This window comes from Pyrus communis, chromosome 16 (genome assembly GCF_041283825.1).
Source record: "Pyrus communis isolate YQ-2024b chromosome 16, ASM4128382v1, whole genome shotgun sequence".
In the NCBI taxonomy this organism is placed as follows: Eukaryota; Viridiplantae; Streptophyta; class Magnoliopsida; order Rosales; family Rosaceae; genus Pyrus; species Pyrus communis.
Window position 1 is genome coordinate 7,837,185 of NC_142580.1, and position 16,974 is coordinate 7,854,158.

At 37.0% G+C, this 16,974-nt stretch overlaps 2 protein-coding genes across 7 annotated transcripts; one reads left to right on the forward strand and one right to left on the reverse strand.

The window, feature by feature from the left end:
- Positions 1–5,037: 5,037 nt before the first annotated feature.
- LOC137731882 (protein MEI2-like 4) lies at positions 5,038–12,463 on the forward strand. 6 transcript variants are annotated; one of them, XM_068471127.2, is made up of 15 exons: positions 5,038–5,766; positions 6,241–6,313; positions 6,479–6,524; positions 7,585–7,899; positions 8,174–8,601; positions 8,700–8,858; positions 9,029–9,145; positions 9,245–9,396; positions 9,516–9,613; positions 9,720–10,109; positions 10,204–10,873; positions 10,977–11,061; positions 11,166–11,234; positions 11,306–11,485; positions 11,785–12,463. In XM_068471127.2, exons 2-15 carry the CDS (start codon positions 6,254–6,256, stop codon positions 11,941–11,943), a joined length of 2,928 nt encoding a protein of 975 aa, XP_068327228.1. In that variant the 5' UTR covers positions 5,038–5,766; positions 6,241–6,253; the 3' UTR covers positions 11,944–12,463. The 6 variants fall into 6 exon arrangements, with proteins under 6 accessions (XP_068327228.1, XP_088543447.1, XP_068327229.1 ...); XM_088687321.1 differs by having other exon boundaries at positions 5,206–5,766; positions 9,720–10,106; XM_088687320.1 differs by having other exon boundaries at positions 5,230–5,766; positions 9,705–10,109.
- A 457-nt stretch (positions 12,464–12,920) lies between these two features.
- Positions 12,921–16,528, reverse strand: LOC137731085 (OVARIAN TUMOR DOMAIN-containing deubiquitinating enzyme 1). The gene is made up of 10 exons (XM_068470161.2): positions 16,228–16,528; positions 15,705–15,875; positions 15,555–15,620; positions 15,398–15,481; positions 15,138–15,260; positions 14,490–14,542; positions 14,323–14,372; positions 14,137–14,237; positions 13,341–13,621; positions 12,921–13,227 (listed from the first exon to the last, which is right to left on the reverse strand). The coding sequence occupies exons 2-9, from the start codon at positions 15,870–15,872 to the stop codon at positions 13,358–13,360; spliced, it is 909 nt and encodes a 302-aa protein (XP_068326262.1). The 5' UTR covers positions 15,873–15,875; positions 16,228–16,528; the 3' UTR covers positions 12,921–13,227; positions 13,341–13,357.
- Positions 16,529–16,974: the final 446 nt, after the last annotated feature.

Consider the following 16,974-nt stretch of genomic DNA (forward strand, 5'->3'; position numbering starts at 1 on the left):
ACGCCAAATTGTGGAATTAGTTTTGACTTGATCTCAAATTGTGGAATTTAAAATTGTCGGGAGTTGATTTTGATTTGATCTGTAATTGCGAGGAGTTAGTTTTGATCTGATATGCAATTGTAGAAAGTTGGTTTTGATTTGATCTCAAAGTGTGGAATTGGGTTTCGAAGAAGAGGAAGAGTTTTCAGAAGAAAAACAAAAAAAACAAAAAAAAAAAAAAAAGAGGAAAAAAAATTGAGAGAATTAAGAATAAAATATTAATAGAGATATAGATAAATTAATACAATATTAGAATTTATTAATTATCAAGGTTCTAAAAAACGTTAGGCGGATTTAGGTAAATTTCTTGTATAAATAAGTGCAAATTGACACTTACAAAAAATTATTCTTGTATGAAATTCATTGATAAGATAATAAAAGAATAATAAAATGCAAAAAGAGTATCCCAAGTCCAAAATTTAAAAACACATTAAGCATATATGCCATATAACCATAGTGAGGAGTATTGTAGGATGACATATGTACAACAAGTTCACAATTTAAAACAACATAAAATGGAAAATAGGAGGAAAATAAGGAAATTTAGTAATGTAAGCTACTTATCTTTAGCATCTCGGAATTTAAGTTGATACACAACACACCTATTCTATAAAATTAACAAAATTTCAAGGTATAATTAGAACTTAGACTTTAAACAAATTTCACAAAAAAAAAAAAAAAAAAAAAAAAAAAAAAAAAACCACCCAGCCGCCTAGGGTCACCCTGATTTTTCCAGCCATTTTGCAAAAAATAGCCTCGGTTCCAAGGCGCCTAGCACCTAGGGCGTTTTTTAGAACACTGTTAATTATCCTGCTTCTTAATCCGACTCTGTACCAAACGCTTCACTAAGTTTGTCCAACTTAGTCTATTCTAAGACAGTCCAGCTTAGTCCTTAAAGCTAGTCCAATTCAAGATAGTCTAATGCAACAAACACACCCTAATAGTTTTACAAGTGGACGCTCACTTTAACTCTCAATTTAACTGTGTTAAGCTTACAAATTAAAAAGCAAAAAGATAAATTAAAAATTAAATCCAAGAACCTGAGTTGTAGATAGAGCATTCAAATAATGGTGGGGTGAATTACCAATTTAGTCCTTGAATTATCACTTAAATGAAAATTTGGTCCCTAAATTATTTTTTCAGAAATCAATCTTTGAATTATAAAAATCTACCAATTACATCCCTAATATTAGATTCGAAGCTACTATATACAATTTTTCGTCAATTTAAGTCCATTACTTGCATGTGATACACATTAAAGGATAGATTGGTAAATTGATTCATACAGAAATAGTGTATGGAGTGAACTTTGGAGGGTAAACAAGAAGTTAGATTCGCAACTAATATGAAATGTTATGGGCTTATAGGTAATAAAATGACGTTATTACGCTCTAAAGTATGTGAAGTGACTTAAGTTGACGAAAATTGGATAAATTAGCTTTGAATTGAATAGTAGGGATGAAATTAGCAATTTTAATGAATTAAGGGACTTATTTTATCAAAAAAATAATTAAGATACCTAATTTTCACTGAGGTGATAGTTCATAGACTAAATCAACACTTCATACATAATAATGCTACACTTACCATCTATCGAATAGAGATAAGACCCATCAACACATATGAGTCCCATTTTTGTTAGAAATATAGTACAAATGATATAGTAAGAATATCATTTTTGGCATTCAAAACACCTATAACATTATCGACACCAAAAAGACAAAAAAAACAAAGGAGTTGCTGCCGTCGGCCTGCCGACCAAAGAGCCCAGCCAAAATACTAGCGACCCACAAAACCCGAAACAGTTTCGAGCTCGAGTCACCTTCCTCCCTTCCTCCACACCCAACTCCGACAGCCATCCCTTGATAATATAGATAATTGTTATCTATCAGATACAAGTCTATCTGTATTCAAACATGATGATGTGGTGCAACGATATAACCAAGCATTGCCATTTTAAATATAAATTAATTAAAGAGAATACATGCGACTTTGATTAACGTATAAAGACGGTCGATATGAAGGGGTCAAGATTAAATGTAATTTTAATTGGTTAATCATGTGAAGCTCCCATGATAAACTCAACTATATTTAAGTTGCTAATGTGCCCTCTACATCCGATAATTAATGTGAGAAAAAAACGCGTGTATCTACTATCTTTCAAGCATCAACGGTGATGAATTGTATATTATCATTATTATATTGCCTTTCAAACATCCATTTAAGACATTTGCTATATATTATGCCAACAACCATATAAAATTTAATAATATGAAAATGAATTAATTAAATCCTTATTCTTGAGCAAGATTTTTAAGTCTTTTTGTTACAAATTGAGATATTTTGAGAACAAGTATGATACGAAAAGAATATGTACATATTGGAAGTTATGGTGCATTTAAATGGTCTTGAAAAATTAAAATTTTATTGGGGATTTCATCCTGGTTAAAAGAAAAAAGAGTGTTAGATACCAACAAAGTACAAAGTTGTATTATCCTAAAAAATAAGATCCGTGATTACATCATGGGTTTCTCAAAGCAAATTATTTTTTGATCTAAAGACTATCACAATCTTGTCAGCCTATGTGCAACCCTTGTTTGCCTCCCTTCGATTATAAGTGAGGTTTGTGTGGGGAATTGTACGTATTAACTTGCAAGCATCATTCACCACATTCCCCAACAGAGAAGTATCGCCAGCTGCATGAAGTCATAATGCAACAAGAACCAGCTGCGCATTCCCTTCGAACTCCACCGACTCTGCAAGCAAATCCCGTACAAACAGCATTGCGGTTCAAACTGCGCATCATGTAAAGAGGAGATTATACTACCTTAATTAATTGACTTAACTTATAAGGAGTGATTCTAAGTCCTTTATACAAGCCAAATAATTTACTAACTGACAAATAACCAATCATTAAATGTCATCCAACATAATTTTTCTTGCTCTTTCCCGAAGAGCATGAAAGGTTCTTGGTTTTGGCTTATGATTTATGATTTTTGAATAGTCTATAATTTCATGTCTTTTGTAAATGGGACATTCCACTTTACTGTCGGTGTATTAACTAATAATTAAAGAAATATATTTCGGTATGAAATATAGGACACATTAGCGGTTTTGCAATTCGGATAATCATTGTGATAACACTCACAATCAAAGGGATCTTTTCGTATTAGAAAGTAACGTGACTTGTAAATCGCTACAATGACTTTACATGTCATTAAATATTATATCATTCATTAATATATCTCGTTTTATAAATATATCATTAATCAAAGATGTCACGATAATCCAAAATTCTACTTGATCATGAAAGTGGCATTTCTACCAAAGACTTTTATCTGGGAGAGGGACCAACCCAGCCACAATTTATGTTTCACTAATCAGACTTTCTACAGGGGCTCCTTAGTAATCTCCCATCAACGAATGATAGCCCAACGCATCGGAGTACACGCGTCGACTCATGACGCATTGTTCGCGTCCTGTTACATCACCAAGCAGAGATATCTCATTTTTCGGTTTGTCCTAAATGGCACTTAACTGCCGTTACAACTGCCGCCATGTTATCGGGTAAAGCGAATCCTGATTGCGTTTTGCAAACAAATAAAACAACTCCATCCAATGCGAGCTGGCCGCGTGTCTATCAATATCGGAAAGTGGGTTTCTCATCCAGAAACGGAAAATAACAGCGTGTTTCACGTTGCAGCAGGTCAGTTTCCCCACTACGACAGCCATTGTTTAAACCGCGCACGCATCTCCAGGTGAGGGAAAGAGTGTGTGTGTCCCGTTTGCTACCGAACCCAACCCGAAGTGGATGCAACCAATTCATATTACTTGTGATGTTAAGATTTCTGTCAATTCATGACGTTGATTAAGAAAGTGTTATTGACATTCTAAAAATCTCATGTTACACTTTTCATAAGTGTATTTTTCTTTCCAAATATAGAAAGTTTGATACTTTTCTTTTCAAATATAGAAAGTTTAGAGTATAGAATAAGATTTTTAAAGTGTCAATAACAATTCTTATGATTAATAATTTAAAGCATTGTATAATTCACAAGTATTATGATAAAAAATTAATTCTCAAAACATTTCGTGGTCGATTTATGATGCTTTGATAAATTGATCATGAAATATTTTGAGGTTCGTGAATATAACAAAAAAATGCACTATTAATTTATCCATTAAAGTTTTTGGCAAAAATGTGTTAGTATAATGATATGTCACACATGTGAGTCTCGTTTAATTCTAAATACGTGTTTCGAGACCAAATTTAAATTGTGATGAAAGTTTAGAGAGCAATTGTGAATCTCATTATGGGTCTTATATGGACCAAAAAAAAAAAAACTTTTACTATTCATTAGAAAAATAATTATGTACTATTCTAATCCTAATCCATCAACCTACCTTCTATCACAATGTAGTTAGTTTAACAATATTAGACAAGTTTTAATTATACTTATTTAGTATAAATTAAATGATATTCACAAAGCATTTCAATTGTGTCCTAAATCATAAAGGATTGACATGTAATCCACACAATGCCATCATCACGTCTTCAATCAATAATTCAATGTTTTTTTTTTCTGAAACACTAATACGACAATATTATGTGCAGAAGATTATATTATCAGTCGATGACGTCATAATAATAGATCTCTATTATAAAAAATGCTACTACTATCATTTTTGTATTACCTCTCTCATAAAGTTGAACCCACATGTGTCAATTTATCCTATCTCTATTAGAGAGATAATTATAATATAAAATATATAATAAGTGTAGCATTATTTGTACATTATATGTAAGTATTCTTTCGAAATTACCATCCAGGCCCTGGGCCCAAACGCCTGTCTGTTCCATGTGGACCCCGTCCAACTAAATTACCTAAAAAGTAATAGCCGTTTCTACAGTCAATCTCAAAACGGAAGGGCATTTCGTCATTTCACAAGTGACCGGCTCTACACAAACTCAAAGCCTTTTCTTGCCAGCGTGTCATCGAGACAGAGAAAGAGTTTCCAATCCCAGCAAGGCCCCTCCTTTACCGAGGCCACACAACGGATTGGGATTTAACGCCGTTAAACAGTTTTAACGGCCACCTCCCCCCAAAATTCTCTCTCGTGTTTTTAGGAGCCTGGTCCAAGTGCGTCCGGTTTTCTATTTCTCTTCCGTCTGCCCGGAAAAAAAAAAAAACAGAAGAATCCAAACACCACGCTCCCCAGCAAAAAGGGCCACAAAAAATCCATCTCTTTCTCTCTCTGGCGGGAGGGCTCCGCATCTCGCCGGAGAATTCCATAGATTCCGACGACCGGCGGAGCTGAAAGAGCAGGAGAGGGAGGAGAAAACGTGCAGCGAGGAGAACGAAGAAGGCATAAAGAAAAGAAGAAAAAAAATGGTTGGCGTGCAATGCAGGGAAAAAGAGCATCAAAGAAGCTTAAGAGGATCTTACACGGCACAGATGCCTAGATGATCCCTTCTCCAATCCCCTTGCCTTATGCCGTAATTTATTCCATTTTTTATATCCTCCTCGTCTCTCCCTCCTCTTCTGCATCCTCGGTTTAAATTCTCCTCTCTCCTCCCTCTCTCCCTCTCTCTCTCTCTCTCTCTCTCTCTGTGTGTTCCTCCGTCTGGTGTCCGGCATCGATTTCTTACTCCAATTGTGATTTCGAAGTCCGCTTTCGTCTGTTCGTCGTCTGATCGATTACGTCGGCGGCTCAGCAACTTCACAGGTGAGCTGAATTCCGCCTCCAATTTTCGCCTGAGTGATTTAATTTTCCTTTTAATTTGTTTAATTATTGTTGCTCGTGATCTCGCTGATCTTCGTGTGAATTTCTCGCGGATTTGGTACTAAATGAATTGTGTGATTGTTTAGGATTCTTAGTTATATTTTATTAAATGCGGTTTGGATTTCGCTAAATTTTTCATAATTTAGCTTCTTTTGTTCGAGATCTTGAGCTCATTCCACTTGTAGATTGTTTTCTCTTCAAATTCCAGCTTATAAATTCACCGTAATTCCAAGAAGCGTATCAAAATTGTCAAAGTTTGTTGTGATTTTTGGCGTGCTAGATTTATTTTTTAATGATGGAAGGATAATTTTGAGTAAGTTTTTGGACGTGGCTGCTGGAGATGGAGGGTTTTTTTTTTTTAATTTCTTTTTGAATTTTTTTTTGAATTTTTTTGAAATATATATATGGTTTGTGCAGTATAATTTTCGTCATGCCATCTGATATAATGGACCTTAAGGGTTTGTCCTCCTCGTCGTTCTTCTCCGATGAGGTAAGGAACCAACAATTGTGCATCCTTCTGTTCCCATCTGCAGTAAAATTGAGCGTCGATTACAGAATGTGAAGTTTTATCATATTAACAAGAACTGCTTTATTAGTTCATTTTTCTTCATTGAGTTCTAGTTTTATTTATTCTCTGTGTTGAAAATTTTGGCAGAGGCAGGTTGGATTTTGGAAGTCAGATAACTTGCCTGATAATCATGGTCAGTACCACCAATCTATAACTTGCATTTGTTTGCAGTCTCACCGTTTTAATTCTTATCAAACTTGTTAAACCATTCGGTTAGAGGGCGTTAATAATTAATTGTAAGAATATTTATTTTTGGTGAAAAGAAACTACCATAAGATTGTTGAACTAAGATGCCATCTCAATTAATCCACAGCTGTGAGAAATTACCTGACAGTTATAAACGTCTGTTATTTTCTTGGCATCCAACCTGTCAAGAAGTTTCCGTTACTGCTTTTTATTACCATTTCAACCAAAAGTTTCCATTTGTGTTCATGCCGAATATTAATTTTGTGCCAGTAATCATCTTAGTTACTTATTCAGTAACTGGATTGACCTCTAGTTTTCAGAAGTTATTCTTACCTTTCCTGAAAAGAGATACGGGATATGGGGTGTTGATAGGGATTCCAGTGTGAGGGTCTGTTTTGTTGTTAAGAGAAATAGTTCTGAATTTTGAGCAGGCAATGGGAGTGGTGATGAGCACGACTTGATGGTGTTGATCCACAAGATGAAATGTATGATTACAGTGATAAAGATAAGGAGTGGAGGAATGAATGAGAGGATGGTTGCAGTATCAATTTTTCTGTTCAGCTAATTAGTTGTAGATCTGCAATGTTGAGTGGATTCCATATGAGATTCTGGGTGTGGATAATATTTATTTCATAACCTTTTGCCTTTTCTGAAACGTCTTTCTCCCACGAATCTAATATTATTGATTAGGAAGAGTCCATGTTTTCAATCTCGTTAACACATTTAGAAATTTTCATATTCATGCCTAATAGCCTATAATCAAAATAGGTTGTCACAGAGTGTCCCCTCAATCCTAAGTTCGATCACAACTAATAACTTTAGTTCTATTGGGATAATTCATGGGTAATTATGTAGTAATTCCTGAATCAATACCATCTGTATGAATTAGAGCTGTCCGCCCCCTTTTTGTACCTGGAAAAAAGAAGTTTATATGTTATGCCCTTTCATTTTGACAATGAGTTTCGCTTCTATTAAGGAGCAAGTACTGATTCTAATCTTGTGAACAGCTAGTAAGAAGTCACTCGCTTCATCGTCTCTGGAGAAGTGTCAGACAGTGAAGTCTCTGGACCATTCTGAATCTTTCATTATGCGAGACCAGAAAGTGCATCCTGTCTTCAATAGACAAGCAGTGGGAGCAGAGAGAGCCTTAAGTCATTCCTTGAATTTGTCAAGAACCATGAACCATGATTCAGGAGCAAGATCTAATGTAAATGTTGCAACAGCATCTTATTTTGGAGAAGGTGGTAAAGTCGATATGATGGGAGCTCAGTATGAGAGTAGCCTTTTCTCAAGTTCATTGTCGGAGCTAATGAGTAGGAAGTGTAAGTCTTCTGACTTCAGTATTCCTTCTGTGCAGTTCTGTTTCCAGTGCGAGCTATTATGTGTTATGTGCTGTAGTTATTTTGGTGGCTTCAGTTTCATTGCAAATTTGCCATATGATTTTTGTTGAATTTCCGGTGCAGTGAGAATATTGTCAAACAATATTGCCATTCTGCTGTATCAACTATGTTCTAGGCTGTGGATTCTTTGATTGATTCAGTTTCGTTGCTTACTTTCTATGTGATTTTTGTTGAAAATGAAAATTTTCTGATGCAGTAAGATTATCGTCGAACAATGTACTATATGGCCATTCTGTTGATACGGTTGCCTCCCACTATGATGAAGAGGAAGTGTTTGAATCCCTTGAAGAAATTGAGGCCCAAACCATCGGAAACCTCCTCCCTAATGATGACGAGTTGCTTTCTGGAGTTACTGATGGACTTGACTATACGGTCCAACTCAGTGCTAGGGATGATATGGAGGAGTTGGACCTTTTTAGCAGTGTTGGAGGGATGGATTTGGGAGATGATGGTTTGGCAGCTGGATTAAAGGACTCTGAGTATCCTGGAGAAGTTTCTAATGGTCTGCCATGCAACGGTTCAGTAATTGGTGAACACCCTTATGGTGAACATCCTTCCCGGACGTTGTTCGTGAGAAATATAAACAGTAACATTGAAGATTCTGAGTTGAGAACCCTGTTTGAGGTATGCTGGATGTCGTAGTTGTGGGATTTGTATTTATTTTCAGCATTACATATTCTTTGGCCATTGAGTACTGAAATTTTGATAACTGGAATATGCAGCAATATGGAGACATTTGCACTCTTTATACAGCCTGCAAGCATCGCGGTTTTGTTATGATATCCTTTTATGACATTAGAGCAGCTCGTAATGCGATGAAATCACTGCAGAATAAACCATTGAGGCGCCGGAAGCTTGACATACATTACTCGATTCCAAAGGTGAGTTCCCACAATGTTATCCCTCTAGATCTGGGCATGTGGTTCCTTTGAGAAGTCAGTATTTTTCATGATTATTGTTACATAGGAGAATTTTATTGGTAATCTATAAATCGCTTTATATCATGCATGCACATTTTATATGGCTAATTACGTGGGTTATCTATTGTCAGGACAACTCTTCTGAGAAAGATGTTAATCAGGGCACCCTTGTAGTATTTAACCTGGATTCTTCTGTTTCAAATGATGAATTATACCAGGTTTTTGGTGTATATGGAGAAATCAAAGAGGTGAATATGTTTTTCCATTTGTTATAGTTGTTCGTGGCAAAAGCATAAGTTCTAATGCATTGTCATTCTTGCATTGTCATTCTTGAACCTGGATTACAGATCCGTGAAACCCCAAGCAGAAGTCATCATAAATTTATTGAATTTTATGACATTAGAGCTGCAAACGCTGCTCTTAATGCCTTAAACAACAGTGAAATTGCTGGGAAGCAAATTAAGCTTGAGCCAAGCCGTCCTGGAGGTGCAAGACGGAGGTATTGTCCTACACAATAACTTTGATTCATTGCCTGTATTTATTTTCTGCGTTTCTTTTTACTCGAGCAGTGTTAGAAAATCACTAATTTTCTTTTCATCTTCTGTTTTCGCATTGCAGCTTGGGGATACATTTATCTCCTGATTTGTTAGAGCAAGATGAATGTGGCCTGTATTTGCAGCAGACTTGCCCTCCTGACGCTATCACTGGATTTTCTGGTAAGTATTTGTCTAAAAATCCTCGTCAGATCTAGTTTAGAAGCACATATTAGCTTTATTTGGTCTCATAATGAGTCGTTAACAAGCCCAGTTCCACATGGATCAGTTACATCCAGTTGCACAGATAATGGAAGTATCATGGCTGTACATGCTGCAACACAAGCTGCGTCCCTTGAAAATGCATTCCACTATGGGGTCTCTTCTAGCGTTCCTAACAGCTTACCTACTGCTCTGAGAGCTGAATCAGTTGGGAATCAGTCTGGCTTTGCTGAGTCCGTTCATTCACCAGGCTTGTTGAAGTTTGACATCCATGGCTCGCCAGCCTTCCATCCTCATTCACTTCCAGAGTATCATGATGGTCTAACTAAGTCAGTCAACTGCAGTTCACCGGGCAATGTATCTGCAAGTATCAATGCCAGACCACCAGAAAGAATTGATAACAGGAACTTCCCCAAAGTAGGCTCCAAGGGGCACTCAATTGAACTAAATGAAGGTGGTAAGTGGATGATTAACAAACTGCACACTCCTTTATTTTTCTTCGGATTGAAAGTTTTCTTATCTTGATCCTCTGTTTACGCTCTCTTCCTCAGTTTTTGGCTCTACGGGTAATGTTAGCTGCCCTATTCCTGGACATCAATATGCATGGAACAACTCCTATCACCCTCAGCCTCCTGGAATGATATGGCCGAACTCACCATCATTTGCCAATGGACTTTCTTCAGCTCGTCCCATTTCTGCAGTCCATCCCCCAACACGTGTTCATGGACTTCCTAGAGCACCATCTCACATGTTAAACCCAGGTTTGCCTATACATAACCATCATGTGGGGTCAGCACCAGTGGTAATTCCTTCTCTGTGGGACAGACGACAATCATATGGAGGAGAATCCCCCGAGGCATCTGGGCTTCATCCAGGCTCTCTTGGGAATATGAGAATCTCAAATAACTCACCACATTCAATGGAATTTGTTTCTCATAACATGTTCCCCCATGTTGGTGGAAACAGCATGGACCTGCCAATTGCCCACAAAAATGCAGGACTGCAAGCCCATCATCAGAGGTGCATGATGTTTCCTGGAAGGGGCCAGATGATTCCCATGATGAATGCCTTTGATCCGCCTACTGAGCGTGCAAGAAGTCGTAGAAATGAAGGCAGTGTTAATCAAGGTGACAATAAAAAGCAGTATGAACTTGATGTTGATCGCATCATGCGAGGAGAAGACAACCGAACAACACTTATGTTAAAGAACATTCCCAACAAGTAAGCGACTCTGAATAGAAAGAAAGTTCATCTTTGTTAATGGCTCTTTTTTTACTTTCTTGGCACTTAAATAATTCTCGGATCAATGTGTTTGAATCGACAGGTATACTTCAAAGATGCTATTGGCTGCAATCGATGATCGCCATCGAGGAACTTATGATTTCATTTATTTACCAATTGATTTTAAGGCAAGTGACTTCATGTCTGGCTTATTTTTCTGTGATATGGTTTCAGATATATTAATTTCACAGTTGTAGCAGTATGATGAACATGGTCTTCATATCTGTTGCAGAACAAATGCAATGTGGGATATGCGTTCATCAATATGACCGATCCTCAAATGATCGTTCCATTTTATCAGGTTTGTTTTCTGTAAAGCTTTAAGATGATAAAACAAATATGCAAAGTTAAATAAGTGTCCAATTTTTTCAGTCATTCAACGGGAAGAAATGGGAGAAGTTCAACAGTGAGAAGGTGGCATCACTTGCATATGCTCGAATTCAGGGAAAAGCTGCTCTGATAGCACATTTCCAGAACTCAAGCTTGATGAATGAGGATAAGCGATGTCGTCCCATTCTCTTCAATACTGGTGGCCCAAATGCCGGTGATCAGGTATGCTGATGGTGACAGAACTCACACACTCGGTTCAAATGGAAGTAAATGGAGCAACTTCAAATTTTAAATATAGGGAAATGATGAACACCCCGTTTTTAGCTTTTTACACACCCTTGTTTAATCTTGGCCGTTGATTCCATTTGATTTATTCAATCCAGTGGTTAGAATTGAAGAAGGGTGTGTGAGAAGCCAAAAAAGGCTGATTCACTTCCCTTAAATATATCCAAATAATAATAAGAGAATAACAGTAATATGTGAGATGGGGAGATTACATGCTGACAGTTCTTGATCAACAGGTGCCCTTCCCAATGGGGGTTAATGTTCGCACAAGACCTGGAAAAGCTCGAACAGTCACCCACGAGGAGTGCCATGTAGGAAGTCCACCAAGTTTTGGAGACGAGGACCATTCTTACAGCGGAGAGACATCTGCAGGTTCTGCTAAGGAATCAGACTAAGCGCCGCATATTTTTTGCAGGCACTAACCTTACAGTACAGAAGTTCTAATTTGCTTCCACCCTGAATCTTTGGCGACGCATATTTTGGGTGGCTAAAGAGAGGGCCAAGGAAAGATCTTGCGGTGTTTTTACAAGCCCGTTGAAACCTTAAGAGGACGAATGCTTAGCCAAAACTAAGCGATTTTCCAGTTTTTTTTTTCACCATTTTTCTTTTAAATTCTGAAACAGTTAGGACAAAAGACGAAAAGAAGAAAAGGAGCATCGGCTGGAGCGTCGAAATTTTGGATGATCTTAAGAGTATTTACTTTAAGAGAAACAAAAATGTTTTCTATGTATAGGAGTTTCTGAGCTGGAAGAAGAGATTGTAAACTGCGGTTTGATGAGGTTAATAACTGCTCCGTTTTGTACTTTTTCTTTTCTGGTTTGTGTTATTTAGTTCTTTTGGGGAGCACATATGTAACTATTAATATATGAGTGTATAATTTTTATTTTTGAATAATCAAAACTCATTATTCTTGTATTCGTATAATTCATCGGAAACTGCCAATCGCTCATCGACGGCCGTTCACTCGCACATCGAGGCGACTGGTGGTTGCTTGCGATGAACGTTCTACATTGACAAGTCGAAGTACTCAACTCACGTTGGGTTTGAGTACTTTGGCTTGTATATCTCTCTTTCACTATCCGCAGCGCGAAAGTTACCACTGATTCAACAAAATTTGCCTTGCCCGGGACAGTTTAGGGTTAATCTCAAGATACAGCAGTTATTCGTCAACCATCACTTATTTATTTTCCAAATGTTTTCGTCGTATGAAATTGAAATTTGGATACAGCATATGTGAAGAAACACTCTTCCGATACACATCTACAACATAACCGTAAATTTCACAAAAAGCTAAGACCTTGAATTAATATGATTAGGGCATAAAGTTAACTTAGTGAACCCTCAAGCATGCGTATGAATGAAGAAACATCCATTACAGAATCAAAACAACAGTTACTTTTTAAATTGCAAACATCCATTACAGAAGAAACAGTCACTTTTTAAATTGTAATTTCTTATCGATGATGAAACTACGTCCTGCTCGTTTACAGTTGGCAGTCCTAAACTGATTAGGAAATTTTTTCAGGCAAATGTTGGCAGTCCTAAACTCACTTTTAACAGTTCAGAGCAAAGTTACATTCTCCAACTAAATGAGAGCTTCGGCCCTTTACCTTATAGCATCAAACTCTTGTCAGCACATTCAGCTTGTCTCGATCACTAACCCGGACATTGCCAATTGCCTGTAAGGTATAAACAAACTCAACTTAACCCCACCCCAAAATGGATAACGATAAGCTGCAGCACATAAGCTAAGATTTCAACATTCTAATAAACAATGCAAAGATGTACTTACAGGAACAGGTGAGAGCATCACTTTGGGTAGAGAATATCGTAGTGACCTGGGCGATAAAGCAAGGTAATAAAGGGACTGACTTTCTCAGAGCCCTCACTAGCTTTTAGAGCATCACTTCCAGCAGGAATGAAATCATGATGATTCACGCTAACACCACCATTATCACATGAGCTACGGTCAAGGTACACTACACGGATTGGCACACCCAGTGCATCTGACAGGGCAGTAATGTGCACATGGTCACTTTCTTCACCCATCGGTTCCACTGACGATTTGCAAAACTATATGAAGACAAAGCACATATGATAAGGAGACAAAGGGAGAGAGATCAAATAAACCATGGAAATCTCAAAGTGATTCGCAGAAATAAACCATCTCCATGAGACTGACTTGACTTGCAACCACGCAAGACTTAAGAGCTCGTTTGGAAGAGCCTTTGGAAGCAATCCTTAGCAAAAATGCAAGTGATTTTGGAACCCAAAAACATTTCTCCAAAAGTGCTTTCAATCATTTTAAAAGCACTTCCAAACGATCCCTTAGTAATTTAATGCAGATCACAAAATTAGCACCACGGCCCGACACAGAATGTAGATAAGAAGCAAAGGGACCACCATTTCTTCACAAGATATATTGAAAATACATCACTATTTGTTATATTAATATGGTTTAATCATCTTCATGTTCTTTCCCAAGAAACATAGTGTGGTACCTCAAAGAAAATAACTTGAACAATCTCTATCAAGAATAAATAAAATCATGCACTGAGAGATGGCTGAACAAATTTCATTGAACAAACCTGCTCTACGGTTGCATTGGTCAATCCCAATATAAAGGGCTCAAAAAACTCTGAGCGTCTCCTGATTTCACCCGAGGTAACAAATCTAAAAAACATCACAACTAACCAACCAAATATGTCAGGTGTGTCAAGTAATAGAGAGATAAAATAGCACACTTAAGAATTGTGTCATATAAAGCCACTCACCATAATCAGATACTGACTGATCTCGGCTCCTAAGTATGAGTTCATCATGACTGCAAGAAATAGAAAATCATGTTTGTGGCGGTTATGCACACAGCTCAGAACTAGCATCAAATTACTTCCGATTTTCAATTGCCAAAAAATGTCCAAAGTAAAAGAACTATCCGCACCTTATAGATTCTTCATTTCCTTGAAGAACACTGTCCAGCTGCTCAAGGAATAACTGAAATTTTTCCGACTTGGAGTTAGAAATCATAGCATTCTTTTAAGAGTTATATATTCGAGACTTTTTATAGTCTGGTCAATTCTTGTTTTTGTGAACAGGAATAAATGCAACTAACTGGAACAATATGGTGATACTTCTGTACTGTATGTATCACCCACATGTATTGGGACCACGGCCTTATAAGCACACTTTATGAGATGACAACCAGATTCTAGATCCTATAATCACCTCTCAAAGCATGCATTTATTAGCTTTAGTATATTTAAGTGGTAGAACGTTAATAAAAAATGATGTAATGCTGGAGCCATTGAAATCCCATATGTCAACAAGATATATGTGCTTCCATGCACTATATGCATAAAATACATGGTGCAGAGATATCACATATAACGTTTAAATCATCAGTGACTTCCAATAGTTGATCATACAAAACTCTTATTCATCTCAACAGCGTAAAACCATGTTGAAAACAAAAAGGGTTAACACATAAAGTCGGTGGCTTTACTCAATATCAGAAATGCATCAGCGTAATACGAAAAAGAAATGATTGAACCAATTATACAAAGTGTAAGTATGAAAATAAAAGAGTTACCGCAAAGAAATCCTCAAAAGTAAAGTCTGCATAACCCAAGCTTTGAAGTGTTTTTCTGCATTGTTCAACATTGGCCTTGATACGGTCAACCTCACTTTGATCTTGTGATTCCAAAATATGCTCCTATTTAGACAGCTCAGATATTGTTAACAGCAAAAAAAACCAGAATACATACTTACATCCAGCAGGAAGCTAACAGTTAGACACCCCATTATACAAAAATCAAAGCAGTTTCAAGGAGTATATATACAAGGACATACAAGGTACGAAAACATAAAGCTTCGGAAGAAGCAGTTGCCATCTCCCCGTGTACGCCGAATAGCAGCATATTGTTCACCAAGAACCTGCATAAGGATAGTTATAATTAGTTCCATAAGAATCCCATATGGGTAAATGTTAGAAAAAATGAAAGAAAACCTTTATTTTCTCCAACAAGATAGCGCTGCCCGATTGATATTCAGCCGCCAGTGATGATAGAGGTTCCTGTAGATTTATCACATAACAAAAGGGTCAAAACCCGATTGCACGAAATTAACTAAATGGTAGGTCAGTAGTTTCGATTATTGCCTTGTTCCCCAGGAAGGGAATTTTTTCAGCCTCCTCGGCTCGAATCGCAGAGTGCTGCTGCATGATATCTTGGTCCCCAAAATTTGCCCACTCATCAAACTCGGGTGTTGCAACCGATGCTGCAGACTCCACTTCCCCATCGACTTGGACCCCATCCTGATTCTGCATTCTCTATTCACACAAACAGCAACAAACAACACTCACATTTCAAAAAAATCCGTACCCTAATTCTTCCATCACTTCAATTATCCAAATTTCAATCGTAATTGAACACCCAATACTACCAAGATTCCAATACCAATCAAAAGTTTGAACTCTTTTTTCCAGCATTCTGTAAATTTGTTAGTCTAAATCAATTGATCAAAAACAAGAATTAAAGAAAGAAACAGGGGTTCTCATGATTTGTGGCTAAAACCCAATAAAACCCAAGAATCTACTGGCGGGATACAATTGAAATTAGCAGTAAAGAAGTAAAATTGAGGTGAATACAACGAAGCTGACATATCAGTGTATAGGGGCATACCGAGAGGTGAAACGGCGTCGTGCGCTCAGGGTGTGGGATCGAATTGGAATATGGAAGTGGAGTGACAGCCGTCTGCTTCTTCTCTGGATTTTACTTGACGATTGATGCCTAGCACTAGCAGTACCAAGAAGGAATTGGGAAACCGATTCGCTTCGCGTTGGAGTCCAGCGTGTTGAGTTTAGTGACGTTTTCTTTCTGTTTGGGATGTCAGTTTTCTACCTTCGACGACTTGTTTTTACGGGTTTCGTCACGCATTCACTTCACCACATAAATTTACATGCATGCTTCAATTTCATGCCCATCCATTTCTTTAATTGTACTTTTCAGGCGTGGTTTGGTATTATTTATTTAAGGAATAATAAAGATATTTTCAAGAGTAGAACTCTATCCTTTCATATTTTTAGTACAATGTTTATAATGTTGGTACGAAAATTAACATTCAACTGTGAAGTAGCAGATAATTTATTAAAAGTTTCACTTTAAAAGAGTTTCATGTTCAATTACATACAAGTAAAGTAATTGTAACTAGTTCATTCCTAGTGGCTTAGTTGAAATCCTCTCTCAAATATCACTTTATAAAATAAAATGTACTTTTACTCTCTAAATTACCAAATTTTTTCTTTACCGAAAAGGTCACAAGTGTATGATTTATGATCATTGTCACTTGGGGTACTGTGGTTTTTGTCGTTAATTTTGTTACTAGGTTTACTTCAATGGTGGAGTCAGAAATCGAAGTTAGCATGAGCC

What these genes read in the sequence shown, in the direction of transcription:
- LOC137731085 (XM_068470161.2), bottom strand. Translation starts at nt 15,872, where the DNA reads ATGCAGAATCAGGATGGGGTCCAAGTCGATGGGGAAGTGGAGTCTGCA. An exon ending in CTTTTGAGGATTTCTTTGCG is followed by an intron (nt 14,543 to 15,137) that starts GTAACTCTTTTA and finishes GAAAAATTTCAG; the next exon opens with TTATTCCTTGAGCAGCTGGA. An exon ending in TCAGTCAGTATCTGATTATG is followed by an intron (nt 14,238 to 14,322) that starts GTGAGTGGCTTT and finishes TTGGTTGGTTAG; the next exon opens with TTGTGATGTTTTTTAGATTT.
- LOC137731882 (XM_088687320.1), top strand. Translation starts at nt 6,254, where the DNA reads ATGCCATCTGATATAATGGACCTTAAGGGTTTGTCCTCCTCGTCGTTC. An exon ending in TAACTTGCCTGATAATCATG is followed by an intron (nt 6,525 to 7,584) that starts GTCAGTACCACC and finishes TCTTGTGAACAG; the next exon opens with CTAGTAAGAAGTCACTCGCT. An exon ending in AATTGAACTAAATGAAGGTG is followed by an intron (nt 10,110 to 10,203) that starts GTAAGTGGATGA and finishes TCTCTTCCTCAG; the next exon opens with TTTTTGGCTCTACGGGTAAT.